The sequence below is a fragment of the Grus americana genome, chromosome 2 (genome assembly GCF_028858705.1).
Source record: "Grus americana isolate bGruAme1 chromosome 2, bGruAme1.mat, whole genome shotgun sequence".
NCBI lineage: Eukaryota > Metazoa > Chordata > Aves > Gruiformes > Gruidae > Grus > Grus americana.
In genome coordinates, this window is record NC_072853.1 from 108174835 (window position 1) to 108195175 (window position 20341).

The window sequence follows — 20341 nt, forward strand, 5'->3', positions numbered from 1 at the left end:
ATCCTTGAACAGTTTTATCTTTTATTCTCTCAGGTTACTTTCTAGCCATTTTACTTGTACCTAGTGATTTGAAGAAGAGTTGATTCAGACTGTTGAGTTTTAGAAATTGTGATACTCTTTCCACTGAATTGCTTTCATTTTGCCCCATTCTTTTGGGGGAAGGATTTAACAAGAATGTTAGCAACGATGTTAGTTTTCATTTGGAAAGTGTGAAGAATAAGAGAGATTCTGAAGTGCTACTTGAGACAATTCTTTCTCTGAGAATGGAGTCAAATATAAAGGGAGAACCTAACAGTCAAATATTAATTGGTTTTGACTTGTAGTTGAATACTATGATGCCCTCTATTTTAAATTTTCTCTTTTGACTTAACTGTTCATTTGCATGTCCCACTGTGAGTGCGCGTGCATGTTCATTTGGAAATCTTTGTGCTGTTTCAGCAGCTCCTCATCCAGCACACATGCAATCTGCCTGTATTCGTGCTTTACACCTGAAGGCTTTACACAGTGCTGCTGCTTTTTAGTATCTCTTAGTTTGCCTTTCAGTTTGAGGAGGAGCTGGAGTTGTTCTCAGATGGTGGGGGAAGCTTTTCCTGTTTCTAGTTTCTTTAGTATTTGTGGCTTTTGGAGTTAGGTCTGTTAGTTTCACTTTCTCCTTGCATTCTGTTGGCTGGTCTTTCTTGAAAATACAAATAAAGAAGCTTTTACTTATTAATAATGTTTAAGAACAATAAGTTTCTGGAGGTATAGCTGCTGCCTTGTCCAGCCAGCTTCAACACGGCGTGTTCTATGAAGCTGCAGGTTTTGTTTAGAAATATCTTAGTTGCCTGGATGTCTCATTCCAAGAGGTGCTGTGTGCTGCTTTAGTCCATAGGACAGGGAAGTGAAGCTGTATACTACCTCTTGGCAAATCCATTCGCCTGGCAGTGGTTTTACAAGTTCTTGACACTCTCAATAGTCTAGCAGGGAGATTGAATGCCAGTCTAGTTTTACTTCTTCAAAAGGATTTTGGTTTTTAAGTCAACAAGAAAGCATTGCCCAGACATAGTGAGAACAAACTTTGTCCAGTAGCACCGCAGAAGAAATTAGGTACCTCTGGAGCAGTGGTTTCAGGCCATTTTTCTCACTCATTTTATAATTTCATAGGAGTTTTCCAGGGAACATATGGGTTCCTCTAAAATACACATACATTTGATTACTTACATAGTTTATATAGATTTGCCTTTCATAGTTATTTTTGCAGATTGCTAGAAGTAGAGCTGAAAGGATCCGCAGACCACATTTTGGTACCTACTACTCTGGGGAGCCTGTGTTACCAGTCCACAGTTTTGAGGCACCAATGATGTGAGACTTCTTTTACTGCTGTGAAGGACAGGTTCATAGTGGTGTTTATTTTGACATGTTCTTAAGTGCCAGATTGAGCTAATGACAAAGTAGAGTCATGTCACTGATCGGCTAAAGGATCTCAGCTCTTGCTAGCAGCATCCTTTAAGCCGAAAGTGTTGTGCCCCCATTCTCTGTGTTCATAGCCTTCAGATGGAAGATGAAGTCTTTATGCTAAAAGATTGCCTGAGTTCTTGTTGCTGGTGATTTTTGATAGGTCCCTTAAGTCAGTATTCTTTCCAAAGTGGTGTATGTCCAAGGCTTCATTTTAAACCATGCCTTGTACTTAAAAAGGCCCAAACTCATCTCTTTAGGTTTTCAAGGCCCTAGCAGAAAGAAGGAAGAATAACACTTCCACTATGGAGGCATTCAAGATGTACCTTTGTGTCAAGATGGAGTGTGAAATTACTAGTTATGATAATGCTCTTCATGACAGCTTATGCAGCACATGCATTCTCACTGATGATAATATATTTGATACTTGATCTTTGCAAAGAGATCTCTTGAAATTCTATTTACACATTCACTGTGTAGCCTCCACACTGGTCACTGAATGTGGTAAACTGATGCTTCAGTCACCATTCCCTGAAGACGTATGCAAATCCTGCTTCTACAATGACTGGTCACTGCTTTGGATGCATTGCTTCCTTCTTTTTTTGTCTGTAGTAACACCAAAGAAAGAGGTCTATTTTCTGTCTGTGTGTCTGTCTGCGTGTCTGTATAGAGCTAGGAATTTCTCTCTTAAAAACTGAGAGTCAGTTGTATGACCTCCTTGCTTTCTGTGAAATTTTAAGTCTGTTGGTCAAAATTCATTGCTGGGAATAAGCAACTCATTGTTAAAAAAAAAAAAAAAAAAAAAAAAAAAGACTACTCTGGCTATTGGAAGGCTGCACTAGCAATTTTCAGTGTCTCTGCAACAATTTAACTTTTTAAAAAAGTTGATTACATTTCTACTAGCACCCTAATCAGTTGCCCCTACATTCCACTTCATGCAATTGCCAAACACTGAAGGATGATGTCCTGAACTTCTGCAGATGACATTTTTGATGAATTACTTTGCTAACGTGGTGGGCTACAGTGATCAGATTTGTACTTTGAAAGGCATAAATCTCTGGAGAAGGCATAGAGAATTAAAAAAATACAGGAATTCTATTAGGTCTGGTTTTGATTTTTGTAATTCCCCCTCTTAGATTCCATTTTTGTTAAGATTAGCTTTATTTTATGGAGTTTCAAATCTTTGTTCTAGAGCATTTGAGTTAAATATTGGAAAAGTTATCATTAGCTTTTTAACGTGTCAAGTCCCCTTGACGACCTGGCAATCCCTTTATGTGCAGGTGATGACATTACTGAAAAAACTTGTGTACCGACTTCATTTGCTGACAGCAAGGAATTATGCCTAAATGTCTGGACTAACAAAGAATTTAGAAGAAGGAAAAATATCAGGTAGGGAGAATTTCCCAAATAGCTTGACTGTGAAGCAAATGTACAGGCTAACCTGTTGCCTGTGTACTTTCACATTATGAAAAATATGAGAATTGGGCCCACTGGGGATGAAGACAGGTCATTAATCTCAAAGACAGAAAACCTGCTCAGTGAAGCAGTTTTAGAATGACTTTCTTAAGGAAATTATTGAAGAAATAGAGTTTAGTTATTTAGGAAATTCTGCAAAGTCGTCTTTGATTTATTTTAGAGGAAAAAAAAATTACTACAACTATGTGCAAGATTCATAATACAGCTATACAAACAGTTTTATTCTTGTCCTGGGTCCTTTCTTTGTAATGAACTTTCCAAAAAATACCTCACGACAACAGTAGTAGATTCTGACTTTAGTTATCAGTACTATACTATGTTGGGTGTTTTTGAAATAGTGTAATACAAGATATGATTCTAATATTAAAGTATCAGATGTAGTGTATTTTTGAGGCCTCGCAGATTTAAAAAGTCCAACGTTGATTTGTTTCACTGCATTACAAACTAAACATTTCTTCATTGTCTAAAGGAAAACAATTTTTTAAAAAAGTAAACACTCCTTTTAGGACCTTGCACAAATGAACTTGAGAGAAATGTTTGCACCTGCAAATGACATGAAAAAGAATCATTTTGATTTCTGCACATTGCAGCAGTCTGATATGGATCATGGCTTGCAAATGTTTTACTGTTCTTTTGCATTGTTGCAAAATAATTTTCCCTGTGGTATGAAGAGAGGGCAAAACAGTTATGTGGAAACCCCCCCCACCCCGAATCAATGAAATGGTGTACTCTGCAAATTTGAAGATGCAGTGTTAAAAATTGTGGGGTTTTTTCCCTCCACTTTTGGGTGAGGGGCTCCCATCATCTCATTGTTTCTTAAAAGCTGGAAAAAGATGGAATAACTTAGCATTAAATTGGAAGGTTTCTTTGTTATTTAACATATTTTACCTACAGAATGTATGAACACTTCAAGGATATGATTCTATGATATGTGAAACATCTAAGAAGTGACATACCACATAAAAGCTTTTAACTGGAAGGTGGGGGAAGAAAGAGTACTAATAGCAACAATATGCATAAATTACATTCCTATGCTTGCTTGTAAATAATTTTTACATATTTATATGTCTGTATGTGGAAAACTGAAGCTTTTTTGTGTTTCCAAATTTATAAAATGTAATATATTTCTCCAGAGAAAGTGATGCAATATTTAATTAGTGATACTTTTATTGTTTATACCTTCTTAAGAAAGCCTGAGGTTCCCATGTGCTGCTGTCATTAATAGAGGCATAACATTATAGAATTTATGATTTGATTTCCAGCACACCTTCCCTTATTGGAGGGGAGCATGAAGTGATGGTTCCAAGATGGAGTGGTTTCATCAGAGAAGCTCTCTTAAGAAGTGCTCACCACCACTGGTCTCCCTCCCCACTGGTGCCAAAACAAGTGCTTGTGTAGCTATGCTGCAAACCAAATCACTGAAATGAGATTTGTTTTTAAAAAACTTTGTCTGTGAAGACACATATGTGAGCTCTGCCCACATTCTTCAAAAGGGAAGGAACTGCATTTTAGAAGTTCAGTCTTGAAACCATAGTGGACTATTATAAAGAGAAGTCTCATGCACAATCTGGAAATAAGATGAGTAGCAAAGCCTGTGGTGGTGGCTTATTGAAGGAGAAGGATGTGTGTGGTGTTGGTATGGAACAGCCCTTATGGATTAATAAGGGTAAGAGGGCAGGGATTTTTTCCTTCAGTTTGAACATTAGTACTTTTTATTCACTGAGTGTTGAAAAACTGAACTAACTGTTGCTTAACTGCAACTGTGGTAAAACTGCAGCATAAGTGCTTTTACAGTGCTTGGGAATCATGCATTTTCAGATGGGTGTCATTTGCAGGCCTTCATAGAGCATTAGGAAACAGACAGCTAGCACTGAATGAATAGTCTTTTTTTTCTCTCTTTTCTTTTTTTTTTTTTTCTCTTTTTTAAAACTTGAGTGCATTCTCCATTTCTGTTGCTTGCAGTTGTGTGTGTCAGTGTTAACACGTTTAGGGGGAAAAATTATTTATTGATATCTATCTATTAAACAAAAAAAATCATTCCTTGAGTATGGAGGAGAGAGAATTGCAGAAAACTAAGGATGGTACTTCAAAAAGGTCCTAATATAATTTTGGGAATGTGAATATATGAGTTCTGATGAAAGTCTACCTGCAGGTTTTCCAGGCTTCTGCTAAATAAGGGATACAGAAGAGTTCACAAGACTTCGGCAAAACCAGGAAAGTCAGTCTCCCTGAAAACATCCTGCAGGGATTGCATGAGGGGAGGGCTGGCAGAGATGAGCTCTGGCAAGGGGAAGGGGTAGGAACCTCTGCCATCCTGCTACAAGGGTGCTCATGTTGCATCTGTAATGTACCCAGTTCTGCTCCATTCTGAGTCACCATTCTGCAACTTATACAGAGTTATACAGAGTCCATCAGATACATAAGCAGACACTTCTCTGCAAGTTGCAGACTTGACTGTGGTTGTTATGATCCATAGTGACTGTACGATGCTAACTTATTTTTACCCTGCAGCTGGGATATAGGAACTGAACTCTTATCCCCTGTCAGCTTAGTTGGAGTGCTGACAAACTAATAGGGTAAAAATGCTTATGTGTCATTCTCACTAACAACAATGAAAAGTGAGTGGGTCCATCACCTTTCCAAAGTGTGGGGGATTTTTTGCAAGATAGGTACTGAAGACCTGAATCTTATGGATTAAGAGATGACCATGCATTAATAGGAGAAGCCCTGAATAAATCTGTTTAACATGGTTACGGAAGTAAAATCTGTTTGTCTGTTGGGGAGATATAGCAAGTCTTCCTTGATACATGATGCAAATGTGATGATTGTCTCCACTGATGTCAATGGGTATATGTGAAGCTTAGCCATGTGCTGTCTCTGTGTATTTAAGTGGTAAGTCAAATGTCACTAGATGGGGTTTATTTTGTGGGGGTTTTTTCCATTTCTTATCACTTTCACTCTGGTTTCAGTAAAGTCTTGGTAAACCTTGTGTGTTGGATACTGTTTGAGGTTAGATATTTAATGTATTTTTTTATATTAAAACTTACAAATGTGATGTTTTGATTCAACAGCATTCCACGCAACTCCTAATACTTATAAACGAAAGAATACAGAAACAGCATTAGATAATAAGCCTTGTGGGCCTCACTGTTATCAACATCTGGTAAGATAATTTCATATGTTTGAATTCACTAAGTGCTAGTGCTAGCTGCAGTATAGCAAGCTGCACTTAGTGTAAGGACATGCTGGATCTGTGATAGTGTGTGTATTTGTGGGCCACTTGCAGTCAAGTATGTTATCTCCAGTTTGTGCAAAAGAAAGCGTTAACTTCCAATCATCAAATGAAAGTCTAAATAGGAATATTTTTTTAGCTCTATTAGATGTATCCTGAGATATTTGTAGGGAAGAAAGACTATTACCTCCTAATAATGTGTTGCTGCTATTTTGTCCAATCTAGTCAAAGAACTGGGTCTTACAAGTTTAGCTCTTTCATAAGTTATATCACAACTACAAATTATAAAGCTTTTTTTAATTTGCCAAAGGTGGATTCCATCCAGTATTTGTGCTCATAAGAAACAACAGGTTGGAAATTAATAAGGTGAAATCCTTAGTAATATAATTTCAAACCTCTCTCATACTTCCTCTAAATTTTTTAGTATGAGAAACCATGTAATTTTCCAATCTAAAAACTTGCTATGCATTGTCATACCCCTTTGCACTAGAAAACAAATTACCAGTAATTGCATTTTTAAAAATGTAGAACTCATATTGTTTAAGTGCCATGTGCAAGAACAGTTCTTGTATTTTGAACAGTATTCTCTGTGGGAAATTCTCATTTTTTCTGTCGTCTAGGAAAATAGAAATTTACTATTGAATTATTTTTCACTTGGCAGCCAAAATGAAAGTGGAACTGAAATACTGACAAAGGACTTTGTAAATGTAGACTTTTTTCATGATAGCATCAAAAGTATTTATGTTCATGGTTAGAGTAGATTTAACTGGAATTCATGTGTACACAATTAATTTGTAGAATAATGCAAAGTTATACAGTATGCAAGTAGCACGTGTTCTCCCCCAGTCCCTGACCACAGATGAAAATACTTGTTAATTCTTTTACTGAAAATTGCAATGTTTTGTGTTTAGGAAGGTGCAAAGGAGTTTGCAGCTGCCTTGACTGCTGAGCGTATAAAGACACCACCAAAGCGCCCAGGTGGCCGCCGAAGGGGAAGACTTCCAAACAACACCAGCAGACCCAGCACGCCGACAATAAACGTGTTGGAATCAAAAGACACAGATAGTGATAGAGAAGCTGGAACTGAAACTGGAGGAGAAAACAATGATAAGGAAGAAGAAGAAAAGAAAGATGAAACATCCAGTTCCTCTGGTAAGGCTAGCTGATGCTTCTTTATTCAATTAGCTACAGTGCTTGAGAGGATTAAAAAAAAAAACAAAAACCAAACACCATAAAAACCCCCAAAAAGTTGAGCCACATGATCCTAGAAACCATGCATTTGGAATGTATGGAACTGAGTGAAAAGACAGAGTAATAATATGAGTTTAATCAAGTTGAACCCTTCAAGAAAATTTCCAGATTGTCTTGATTTATGTATAGAGGTGAGATTGCATAATTTCAATAGCTACTGTTACCTAATTTTTAAGAGCTATGTGAAAAGTGCTGTTTTGCTGTGACACTTAGATTAGGAAAGCACAACAACAACAACAACCTGGGATATTTTTAACCACAGTTAACAATTTGACATCTTTAAGGGCTGTGTAAAGATTTTGAAACATGGCCTTACATTGACCCATACTCTCAATTATTTATTACAGAAGCAAATTCTAGGTGTCAAACACCAATAAAGATGAAGCCAAATATTGAGCCTCCGGAGAATGTGGAATGGAGTGGTGCAGAAGCCTCAATGTTTAGAGTACTTATTGGCACCTACTATGACAACTTCTGTGCAATTGCCAGACTGATTGGGACCAAAACGTGCAGGCAGGTAAGAAGGGAAGCTACTTACTAAAGATGGTAGCGTTTTACTTTTAAAACTGAAGTATAGAAATACTAGTATTGATTACTAAAAGAGAAAATAAATTAATTTTCTTGGTTTTCCCAAGAATGCTATGATCCAGAATTCATGCCACAAATATATAAAAGTTAGTTTTAAAACAGTTTTTAAATTAAATTTACAGGAGGTTTAAATTAGACTATCTGTTCTTAAATGACAGAAATAACCAACTTTAAATGTATTAAAAAAGAGATTATGACTGGATATAATCTGTAAGCTATTGGTTGGAGGAAATCATACTGACTTAGAAAATGAGCAACTTTCTACTAGTGAGAGATTTATCGTGGATGTATTATGGTATCTCTTGTTAGGTGTATGAGTTTAGAGTAAAGGAATCTAGTATTATTGCTCCAGTCCCTGCTGAAGATGTTGATACTCCTCCCAGAAAGAAGAAAAGAAAACACAGGTAAATCTGTTACTAAATAACCTTAGCATACCAATAAATTGGAGATACAGGGGATCAGGATAGAAAGCATTTTGAAGGAAAAGTCATGCAGCTCTCTTCCTTTTGCTTCCAAAACCAAAATTTGCAGCAATAAAACAAAATGGTGTTTTGGTTTCAGACAAAAGTTTTACCACATTGGCAAGTGTAACCTTCCACTTCTCTTCCCCTCTCCCTTCTTTTTAATCTCTTTAACAGACAGATTCTGGTTAGCAGATTCTTGTAGGTGTATTGCTGCAAGTAGTCAAACTAAGTTTAGATTAGAAATAATTTTGTTTGCAACAATAAACATTAAATTTACAAGTGTTATAATGGTATTCAGTAATGGTTATATGGTATTTTGTAAATTAAAACTCCTGGGATTTTTATGGTGAAGTGTATTCCATTAAGATTCAGGTGATAAGTAAGCAAAACTGTTGTAGCAAACTAGTAAGATTGCTTTTTTTTTTCCTTTGAGAGACTATTCCTTTGTAGTACCTCAGTTTCATTATCAGCTAGAACTTCAACTAAAGGACCAGGTTAACTAGTTATTATTTGAAGTGAAGCTGCAATAAAGAACAAAATCAAGCCTTTTGCTGGAGCCACAAAGACCGTCTGAAACAATTTCTGTTGAAATTGTAAACTTGGTGGCTACTGGCTGTCAGTGAAATGCATTTTTCTTTGAGAATCCTGAGGTTTGAAAAATGCGACTCTGCGTTGGTTATTTTTATTCCCAGGGATAAGAACATAGGAGAAAAAAGCTGGCTGAAAATTAGCAAGAACATTTCTTTCTGCAAGCAATAAGTACCTTTTTTTCCATAAAGTTTCCTATTTCTCCCTTTAACGTTCCTTATTTTCTTACAGTTCTTCTCCTATCAATTCTTCTTGCTTCTGTCTCAGCTTGTCTAAGTATATTTATTATTTCCAGGCTTAGTGAAATTCCTAATACTGGCTCAAAGATACTGTTGATGTGGAGTAGAATGTTTCTGCGTCGTAGCATAGAGGCAGCTGATGTGAGCTAGGAAAAGATTCAGTGAGCATCTGGAAAAGATTCTGTTCTCAGCAAAAACTATTGATTTAATGCTCTTGGCACATTTTTCATGTTTTCGGGCATTTGGTGGGCTTGGCTGTTTAAATCTGGAGTTATTAGCCATAGTGCAAGTTTGGGATATGCACTTGGGAATTAGCTTGCTTTGATTCACACAAATTGCTATAAAAATGGTGCCATTACATCTGTTCGAAAAGAGCGAGTAAAAGGCTCAAATGTATTTTGAAGTTGAAATGGATTGTATGGTTACCAGGTTGATATGGGTTTGGAGGAATTTTGAGACTTCTGGTTTGGGGTTTTTTTTTCCCAAATGAATAAAAGCACATACCATTACATGGGGTTTCTTGATGTTATTTTGTTGTTATTAGTTGCCAATATAAAAACTTTTATGCTAGCAATTTAGTTTTGAAATGCCTCTTATTTCTTTTAACTCTCAGTGAAGGAAGGAGATAACTTTTTTTTAATTTGATTTCATAGTGGCAGTCAAGCTGTCTCCATTCTTCTATGTGCAGTAGTCTTAAAATAGGAAAACCTTTTAGCCCACCTACATACTACTGTAATCTGAGCTTTCTCTAACTAGCAACTGGGAAAACCGTCTGGAAGTCTTTCTCTGTTTCTTACATTTTCTTGAGTTGAGTTTACTCGCTCCTAGAGTAAATCCAGTCCCAGAGCCAGGAAGGCCCCTCTGCCCTGTTTGCACTTTTCCATTGCAAGGGACTTACTGGTCTGCAGGTTTTCCACATATACTTGTGGTAGACAGCCTTCGAGCAAAAGCAGCATTCACCAAAGAGAAAAGCAGCAGCAGAAGGCTGCTTTTAATGGCCTCTTGTAACTGATTTGATAGCAGATTTTCTTAAAACACTTCAACTATTTCCCATGCGATCTTGTACAGGCATACTGAGCAACAAGCTGGCAAGACTACAGCCCTCTTGGATAGTAAAAGATATTCTCTCCCTCCTTGCAGTGTCATTTTTGTTAGATAGCCATAATAAGGCTGATCAATGAGAGGAGAATACTTTTTATTTAGTTGTTTTCTGGAGAGCCAGTAAGCGTCAGAGTCTGTCCTGTGTGTCAGAGATTAACCTAGCAGTTTGTGAAAACTCTGCATTGCAGAAGGAGAGTACTTTGCATAAGCCAATAGAAAAACCTGAACAATAAAGAATTCAGAAAAGCATGAGCGTATGCTGGAGGGAGAGTACTTCAATACTGTTCATTCTTTTATGTATATGTTTTTCTTCCATTGCATGGAGCTGAATTGTATTTGCTTTAATCAGTATTCCTTCTTCAGGATTGGTAAGGATCTGTTGTTGATTGTAGGGCTATGTAATGCTGCTTCTTGATTATTTTTGTGTTCCTCCTCTCCCTCATCTGCTATTCGGATGTGAGTTTACTTGGTAAATTTTATTTGAAAGTATTTTCTTTTTTCCCATTTTCCTCCTCCTGTCCTTACCTTCCACTGGACTGCTGTTCCCTGCATATGTTTGAATAGCTTACGTGGCTCCACCTAGAGTTGAGAGTGCCTTTTCATAGGGATTTAAAGTCTCACTGTTATCAGGCAAAAGGTGCAGCTGAGACATTGGCACAGATATTCTGTTGTGCCACCTGGTTGGAAGGCTGAGCCTTACAGTGGCAGGGAGGCTGTGGATAAGATACGATTTAGGAGACTGAAAAGTCTGAGTGATGCCAGAAAATCAAACACTGCAAAGACTTAACTACATTTATTGATATAATTGGCATGTATTTTGAATTTTTAGTACTATTCTTGGTAGCGGAGTATCCCTGTACAGAGAAAGAAATGCTAGTGTAGCTTCTTCCAAAGAATGCTTTTCTACTGCCTGATTAGCTGATACCAGTGCCTCCTAAAAACACTGGCAAAATCTAGTAGGCTGTTAGCAGAGAAGAACAATATTTTTGACAGCTTCTGTCATAATGCTTCTGGAAGCACTTGTTTTCTAAGCTGGCTATCCTGCAGATGTCAGCAACCAGATGTATAAAATCCACCTGCTTGCTTGGAAATCTGCCATGGAGCTTCCAATTTGGGTTTGGTTTGGTTTTTTTAATGAAACTTGAAGTCATGAGTGCTTTCTCAACTTTCTGTTTTTTCCTTGCCTTTGCTTCCTGATGCATGGGACCAGATCTTGCCTTTTGTTTCTGGTTAAGATAGCAGATTATAGGGCAGATACATAAATTAGTCCACATTTAGTAGGGGTACTCATTTGGGCTTTAGCTCTGTGCACGAATCAGGGGAACTTGCAGTGCTTCCTGGCAGTTTTTGAAAGTTACAAGCCAATGAATGTACTATTTGATTGCGCTAATCAAACCTCTTGTTGAATTGGTCAATGTTGGCAGCTTATTTCATGTCGTTTTCTGTCACTCCCCACAATTCATGCTCACACTGTATGTCTCCAGCTCCTTTCTTGCTAGGGTTTCTTCTTCCTATGACACCAATCTCTGTTACACGAGTGGCTAAGCTGATGCCTTTGCCATTGTGATTACTATATTTAATTTTCTCTCCATTTTGAGTTGTTAGTATTAATGTTTTTTGATGGTGGCAGTCTTTGTCGTATTCAGCTGACCTTATCCACACAGTCTACACTTTCCCATAGACACCAAAAAGTCTCAGGTGGCAACTAGTCAGCAAGTGGCATTTTACTTTTAAAGTATTGGGATAGTGCTTACCTAATTAAAAGAAAAAAAAAGTACTAATTGCTAATGAAATGGCATTTTAAGAAGTCTATCCACAGAAAGCTTTTAAGGGTTTGGTATGCTAGTAGGTCCTTATTATCTTGGGCTGAGAGACAAGCTTCTGTGAAAGAATTGTTCAAAAATACGGTATATGTTACATTTGTCAAATACCAGCCAGGCAAAAAAGAAAAGTAGCTTGATGTGCATTAGAGTAATTTAAGTCAAAATTGCAGTCCTCCTTTCAATTATATGGGAACTGTCTTTTTACAAAGAGTCAATGTCTCATAATTCATAAATATATGTTAATAGCCTTTTTTCTAGAGTCACTCTTAGTAGGAATGTCATCTATTTATTACAGTGCTCTGTAATGCTGATAGTCTTTGGCTTTGTTCCCTCCCCCCCAACCTCAGTTACTTAGACAAGTCTGCCTCTGTGAGTTTCTAACTTGTATGGGTTCCTTCCAATGCTTGTAAGAAAGTTGGCTGTTGAGCACTTAATGTTAAGTCTAATGGTAAAGCTTTGAACAGGCAATTGATAGAGAATCTTGTTTACCTAAAGCTATTGAGGGAGGGGGGGAGCAGCAGCACACCATTTGGTTAAAGCAGGAATTTATATCATGCTTTTATGAAAGAAGTAGCAGCTAAAAAGTCCTATTTAAGTAGTTACAGCAGGAGATACTTTTTCAGAGTGCAAACCTCTGCATGTTGCATTCACTGAAAGGCAGAATAGCTTTTTAAGTGTTCTGTGCTGGGGATTTCTGAGTGCATGTGTTCCTCAGTATTTTGGACTGCTAAGTAAATCTGCACAGAAAGTGGGGTTGCTAGGTGCAGCTAGCAGTGTATTATTTTGCCAGGCAATGAGGCTTCTCCCATATTCTCTTAATGTTGCTGTATGACATACTAAGAAAGTCCAAGAAGTATAAACTTTGAAAATCCTTAATCTAAATTTTTTATATTCACTGAAATTCAAGTGCTAACTAAATTCCGTGGAATTGAAGAAAAAACTAAAAACACTGATTTCTCCTTTAGTGTTAAGGCAACTGAAATTTAAGTCTGGTTTTGCTTTTGGTACTTAAGGTCCAGGCAGGTGTGGTTTGTTTTGGGTTTTGGTGGGTTTTTTGGTCGTTGGGGGTTTTTTTTTTGGTTTTTTTTTTCTTTTTTTCTCAATTGTGTCTGACACAGCTATTCATGGAATAGTAGGCATTTCCTGCCTGAAGAGCTTGCAATCTGAAATGCATACAAATAAAAGGGGTAATTGTAACTTGCAAGAACTTTAAAGTATAGTGGATTACGTTATGATAACCAAAAGCATGTTATTCTTAAACAAATTAAAAAAACCCACAACAAAAACCACCACACAACAAAAACACCACTTCTTGCAAAGGGAGTGCTTAGCTAAGCTAACAGAGAAAGAGGACACTGAAGGAAAACTGTAAGGACATAAAAGAAAGGCATATACAGTTTAAAGTAGAAGGGAAAAGGCTTAAGCACGGTACCACCAGTCAGAACAAACTGGGGAAAAGTCTCTCCAACCGGAAGAAATACTGAGGTCGCATCAGTGTGTGGCTGTGCCAGACATATGTGATCTCCTGTTGTTATATACTTGGAGTTCGGCAGATGAAGGGTAATACTTGGCTGTGATCTGTAGGAGAATACCAGTGTGGTGCTGGGGCCAAGTCCTGTGAAGCAAACAGTTGACAGACCTTCACTCCCCTATTTAGACACGTCTCTCTGTATCTGCAATTCCGTATCCTTCCTTCTGCTAGAAGCAGCTCCAGCAGCCTCCTCTTTGCAGGTTTTCCTTCAAGGCCATCTGAATTTAAGCATCTCTGTAGCCTGGGCTGGGTGGGGGCTGCTCATCTACACAATCCCGGGACTAGAGGAATGGTGCGGGGAGGGGGGAGCAGCCTGCAGAGGGTTGATCTTGTCAGCTCCAAGAGACTGGGACAGGATGGTTGTGCTGCAACCACTTCTGACTTCACGTTGCCAGAAACTTTCCTGTTTTAAGTAAAGTGTGGGTGCAAGATGCAGCTGCCTTTCCCAGCCCACTGCAGGAGGAGTTCCTGTCAACCTTCTTGTGTTTGTTTTGTGTTTTTGCAGGTTGTGGGCTGCTCATTGCAGAAAGATACAGCTGAAAAAGGGTTAGCATCTTTCCATTCAATTTATGTCCTGAACTTTTAAGATCCTGCTATTGCTTTTTTTGGGGGTTTGGGTTTGTTTTTTTTTTAATGTTAGGCCATTATATACATTCCATGGGGAGCTAGAGATTACAGGGGGAATGAAAAGAAAAAAGTAAGCTCTCTTTACAAATATTGCAGGGACAAAAGGTGCTGTTTTGTTAATGTAACTGGAAGAGCTCTCTGTAACTCAATAAAAGGAGGAGGCGGCTGAATTTACCATCTTTTCAGTATGGCCTCATTGAAGTACACATAAAAATGGTATTAACAGTAGCAGCTGCAGTAAAAAGCGGCATTCATTTTTTTTTAAACAGCTTATTTTAGAAATAGTTATCTGAAAACTTGCTGAGAGTGGTTGGGACTTCTAGCAACATAAATAATTGATCAGTTTGTGTCTTGCTCCTTTTTGGTTGCTGATTGTTAACTTGAGCATTTTTACAAATACATGCAAACCCAGCACAAGCTCAGGAGTATTAACAGCAGATATAATTTATATAGCACCAAATTCTCCTAGCTGCTCTACAGGTAAAGCTCTAGACTTGTCCCCGATAGTCTCTCCTTGCCTTTAAGATGTTAGCATTGTCTGTATTGGAAAATTGACTTGGGAAAGCACAGTGGTATAATGACCAGATATTATTTTGCCAGTGTATCTGTTTGAAAGTTGACTGTTGCTCCAGAGTAAAAATTACTTCGGATATTTGAGCAAATATACTTTGCTGAATAACCTTAGTGTTACTCTAGAACATGTTGACACAGGAAATTATACCATTGTAGTTTCGTTTTTCAGTTTTCCACAGTAAACAGTTTTCAGCTCTGAATACTTGAAGCAGCTGAGTAATGGGAAGAATGAAGTGCACTAAGAAGCAGACAACTAATGGTGACAAACACCTAACTAATGTTACCGTTCCAGTGTGGTGTCTTTTGTTTTTTTTAACCCCACTCATCGTAGGTTTGGGTTTTTTGTTCATTTGGGGGGATTTCTTAGTTAAATGACTAAAAGGGAATTTCTACTTTAAAGAGCGAAGGGAACTACATATTGTTTGTTTGCACCTTTCAACTTTACATAATGTTGCTATTTTTATTCAGATGGGTCATCGAATCATGTTTACAACTATCAGCCGTGTGATCATCCACGTCAGCCTTGTGATAGCTCATGCCCATGTGTAATTGCTCAAAACTTCTGTGAGAAGTTTTGTCAGTGCAGCTCAGAATGTAAGTAAAATATTAACAAGCTATCTATAAATTTCTTTTACTGTCCCAACATCTAACTCTGTACTAGTAGTCTGTCTGTACTGCAGAAAGCATTTGCAGGAGCAGGAAATTGTGTCAAATGGTGTGAGAAGGGAGCACATGTTCCATTTAATCTGGCCCTCTTGATTAGCCATTGAATGAAGTCAAAAAGAGATTTCAGACTTAAAATTGAGGAAGATTTCAGTAAAATCAGGGAAGGAAAGAACTCAGAGTACTTCCGAATGTCCTGTACAGATATCAGTGGCTATTTTTTTTAATATCCTGATATGCTATAATCTGCACTGTCTTAATTTTACAATGTACTTTTTTCATACTTGCCCTTCTTGTTTCCCATATATTCCTTTGTAGGCCAAAACAGGTTTCCCGGATGTCGTTGTAAAGCACAATGCAACACTAAGCAGTGCCCGTGTTACCTAGCTGTACGCGAATGTGATCCTGACCTCTGTTTAACATGTGGAGCAGCTGACCACTGGGACAGCAAAAATGTTTCTTGCAAGAACTGCAGCATTCAGAGAGGATCAAAAAAAGTATGTATGTAGAGAGTTAGACAATGACATGCCTATTGCCTTGGTTTTGAGATGTTTTCATATTTTCATGCCAGAGAATGGAATTTCTTTGCCCTCATGCTGTCAAACAGGAAAAGAAAATGAAAAAGGGAGGTAGCTGTCACTTATGTTAGCTTGCTTATGTGCTGCTGTTAAGCTGTGTGTACATTTTGTCATGTACCAATTAGTGTCTTCTGTGTAACACTGCAGCAGAACATTTCCTTCTCCCCATTCAGGTTTTGCAAATGGGCTGCTGTTTTGAAGTGATAGCTCATCAGTCTTCCCTAGATCAGCATAAGGAAGTTTGTCTCAGACTTAGATACTGGCTGTTTCTTTCTTTGGTTGTTGATTCTAATGCACAAACTTGTATACAGGCTACCAAAGATATCTCAAAAGCCCATTCAGCTCTGTTAAAGAAAGAAATAAATAAACCAAAGTTTGTTTCTACTCCAGAACATCTTTTCACAAACTATCTCAGTCAAATACTGAGCTAATCAGTAGTGAGCTCCTGTCTGCAGACCTTTCTAGTTTGAAGTCCTTAGTGTATATGTTTTTATGTAATACCCTCATTTCAAGGTTAAATTAAAATTTTTATTGGTTTTCAAGTACTTCATGTGTTTTTTTCCACACACAACTTCAAATCCACAAGTTGTAATTTTAGTGTGCATTGATAATTAGAAGAATCCATGTTTGTCCTCTCTCCTTGACTCCTAGCATACATTTCATTAAGTGATACAATTAAAACCAAACCAAAACAACAAAAAAATCCAAGCTGGGCATGTTGAAACTTTGTTTTTTCTTTCCCACAGCACTTGCTATTGGCACCTTCAGATGTGGCAGGCTGGGGAATTTTCATCAAAGATCCTGTACAGAAGAATGAATTCATCTCTGAATATTGTGGCGAGGTAAGGGTGGAGAACACTGCTTATGTATGAGTTTGCTTAACCAGTGGCGTTGTGTGCTGGTTAGGGACCAAGAGATTGTCTCTAACTTGGTAGCACGTTTAGACAGAGAGGTGTGATTGACCAAGTGTACAGCTGCTGCTGTCAGAGCCTCCAATCCCAGGAGCTAGACAGTTGAAATGTCACAAAAAATCTGACATCTGTTCTTGTGAGGATGAGAGGCTGGAATGTCATTTCGATCTTAGATATAATTTCAATTCAGACATGCCTGGAATTTTGTGCAAAATCATTTAGTATACTACTAAAATTCAGCAGGTGCTTTCACTAATTTGTATTTTACATTAATAAAACCATGAATCAGGTATGCAGTCTTGATTTTGAGATGAGAAGCAATTGTTGCTTTCCCTTCTGCTCTGAAAGAACTTATTTATGCTAAGAGCAAATCATGGTTGTTTGATAAGTGCAGAATACTTGCTGAAAACCGAACTTTGTTTGGGAATATTTTCAGTCCCAGAGATTAAACCCCCCCACCTTTCTTTTAGAATATCTGAGGGTTTTGACCTTAAGCTGCTATGGTTACAAAAAGGAAGCAGCAGGCTCTTTTACAAGTATTGTATCTTTCAGATTATTTCTCAGGATGAGGCAGACAGAAGAGGAAAAGTATATGACAAATACATGTGCAGCTTTCTGTTTAACTTGAATAATGGTATGTATGTACTAGTCCCAACCCTTGCAGCATAAATAAAATATCTATGCTCACCATCTTGTTCAGCTGTGTTCTTTTGCAGGCAGCAGGTAACACTGAGAAATTTTTTTTTCTGTGCACCTTTTTCTAGCAATGTGTGAATTCCTAATATTGATAGCTAAGTGCTTTTTTTTAATTATTTTTTATCCCCCCCAAATGCCAGTCAGCTAGGTAGTAGTGATGGAGCCTATTACACAAACCAACTATACAAGATGAGTTGAGTAGAATTTCATGGAGTAAAACTACATGCAAGCATTAAGTAGCCTGAAGAATTTAAAAAGCTTGCTAGGTATTGTCTGAAATAATTTTTCTGTGACTTAAATTAGCAGTAACTTATGATGGTAATTTTGTGTTGGGGGAAAAAAGCCACCCACAGATATGTGGCATGTGGCTGCTGCCCCTTGAAGAGAAAAATAAACTGCACTGTGTCAAGTGTGGAATACTAGAAAATATTTGAAAGGAGGAAAAAAAAATCCGCTTTATGTCACTGTTGACTTAGCATATTTATGGAGCTTCTCCTTGTGGAATAAAGGTAGAGAAACTTCAAATGAGAAACTAAGGTCATGCCACTGTGGCAGGAGATAAATGTGAAGTGCAGTGTGGGGCAGCGGGAATATTTTGAGTCTTGTAGAACAATAAAGCTATTGTAGGATGATGTGCCAGCTCTTCCTTGTGGGAAGCTCAGCAGTTACCTCTTCCACCTGCTAAAATCCAAGCACACTAGGTATTATACACAAAAATTTGCTTGTAGGTGACCTATCCATCATTTGTGGTTTTTTTTCCCCCCTCCCTTAGATTTTGTGGTTGATGCAACACGCAAGGGCAACAAAATTAGATTTGCAAACCATTCAGTAAATCCCAACTGCTATGCAAAAGGTAAGTTTTAAATTTATGTGCTTTTAGCAATGTATGAAATGTTGCGGGATGCTTACTGAAAAAAAAAAGTGTTTTCTAAATATTTGTGTTAACATACATTTTAAATTTCTTTTAAACAGTTATGATGGTTAATGGTGATCACAGAATAGGAATATTTGCTAAAAGAGCCATTCAGACTGGTGAAGAACTGTTCTTTGACTACAGGTTGGTAGATGGATTTTGTAATTTCTTCCAGTCATAGACTGGATGAGCTTTTAGTATTTCTGCCCAGCTCATAATTAAATTTTAGTGCCTGCCTCCTTATAACTGTGGGTCTTAGCAGCTGAGCAGCAGTCCCCTTGCATTTTTATTTTTTTTAAAGCCAGCCACCATAGCAAGACTGAGGTGAGTAAAGCAGCTGGTCAAGAGCCTTCCAAACTTGGAACAGCAGCTTGTGTGAGAAGCTTGTATGAGAAAAGTTTAGTGACAAAAGGGGACTGACCTGCATGCCTCTTCCAGGTGGACCTGTGTATTACATTTTTATCTGGTAGGGCTCCCTCGGTACAAGTCTGGGTTCTCTCTCCCACCATTCAGAAATGGGCAAGAAGTTCTTGCATTGTTATTTAGGAGTGCTTGCTAAGAGTGTGTTCATACTTTCTTCTAAAATAATTTCATCTGCAACTAAGCTTGAGAAACAGTGTTGCTTTCTACTAGCTAAAATGAATTTTAACATTGTGAGATTCAAGGCAAAGAGTGGAATTTTAATGTTTTGTTTCCTCTCGGTCAATCTTCCCTAAAAGCAGTTTCTGGAGTGGTCAGTGTTGTTCCACATCTGCAAATTCACATGGGGAATAAAGGCCCCAGCTGGTGAGAGAACTATGGGATATCAGAGAGTATTTCAGGCTGTGGTACTGTGATGTCAGAACAATGAAGCTGAGATGTTCAGTGTTGTTATTTTTTTTATTTTTTTAATTTCAGATATAGCCAAGCTGATGCCCTTAAATATGTGGGCATTGAAAGAGAAATGGAAATCCCTTGACACCAGCTACCTCCTCTTTTAAACAAACAGCTGCCTTATCTTCAGGAATTTCTAGTACTGTGGGCAATTTTAGAAAAATAAAAATGATGCAATTTGAAATTCTGTATTTGCAAAGTACTGTAACAGTAATTTATAGTAACAAATTTAAAAACCCCAACTTTTTATTGCCTTCTCACCAGCTGCAAAGTGTTTTGTACCTATGAACTTTTGCAATAATGTGGTGTGGTACATTTTTCAACCTTGAATAAAGGATACTTGAACTTCTTCATTTTTACTGGAACTGAGTTGGAATTTTGTGTCAGCCAGGTGAGGAAGGGGTGTGTCAGTATGTCTTTCAACTTCTGAGTAAAGGCATCTCTGTACTTGTCTACTACTGTTACTTCAGGTCACATTTAAGATTAATGCAAAGATGTAAACTGTGTAGGAGACAGTCAGGCTGATGGTGGAACTCGAGCATACAGCACCCAAGTGCAATAGCCATGGTCTTGCAGTTCTCATGCATCCTTGTTGTCATGGAGGCTACGCTCGTCCTCTGAAGTGATGCACGCAGTTGCTCCTACAGCTAACCTCGTCACAATAGCAACTGCACTTTAAAAAAAAAAAAACAAAACACAACAACAAAACTTTTTCTCTACTTTTGCTAGTCCTAAGGGCTCTGGCCAGTAGCAGTAGATGCATTTAATGGGAGGAGAAAA

General features: G+C 37.8%; 1 protein-coding gene across 7 annotated transcripts in view; it reads left to right on the forward strand.

Annotated features, from left to right (window-relative positions):
* EZH2 (enhancer of zeste 2 polycomb repressive complex 2 subunit) overlaps nt 1–19925 on the forward strand; it is a 51231-nt gene extending 31306 nt beyond the window's left edge. For all 7 annotated transcript variants that reach the window (XM_054817825.1, XM_054817826.1, XM_054817827.1 and 4 more), the window contains 12 exons: nt 5982–6073; nt 7054–7294; nt 7741–7910; nt 8291–8385; nt 14233–14273; nt 15396–15521; nt 15909–16087; nt 16915–17010; nt 17632–17713; nt 18548–18628; nt 18748–18832; nt 19586–19925. In XM_054817825.1, coding sequence (XP_054673800.1) covers nt 5982–6073; nt 7054–7294; nt 7741–7910; nt 8291–8385; nt 14233–14273; nt 15396–15521; nt 15909–16087; nt 16915–17010; nt 17632–17713; nt 18548–18628; nt 18748–18832; nt 19586–19646 — 1349 coding nt within the window. In that variant the 3' untranslated portion in view covers nt 19647–19925. The remainder of the gene's footprint in view (nt 1–5981; nt 6074–7053; nt 7295–7740; nt 7911–8290; nt 8386–14232; nt 14274–15395; nt 15522–15908; nt 16088–16914; nt 17011–17631; nt 17714–18547; nt 18629–18747; nt 18833–19585) is intronic.
* The last annotated feature ends 416 nt before the right edge of the window (nt 19926–20341 follow it).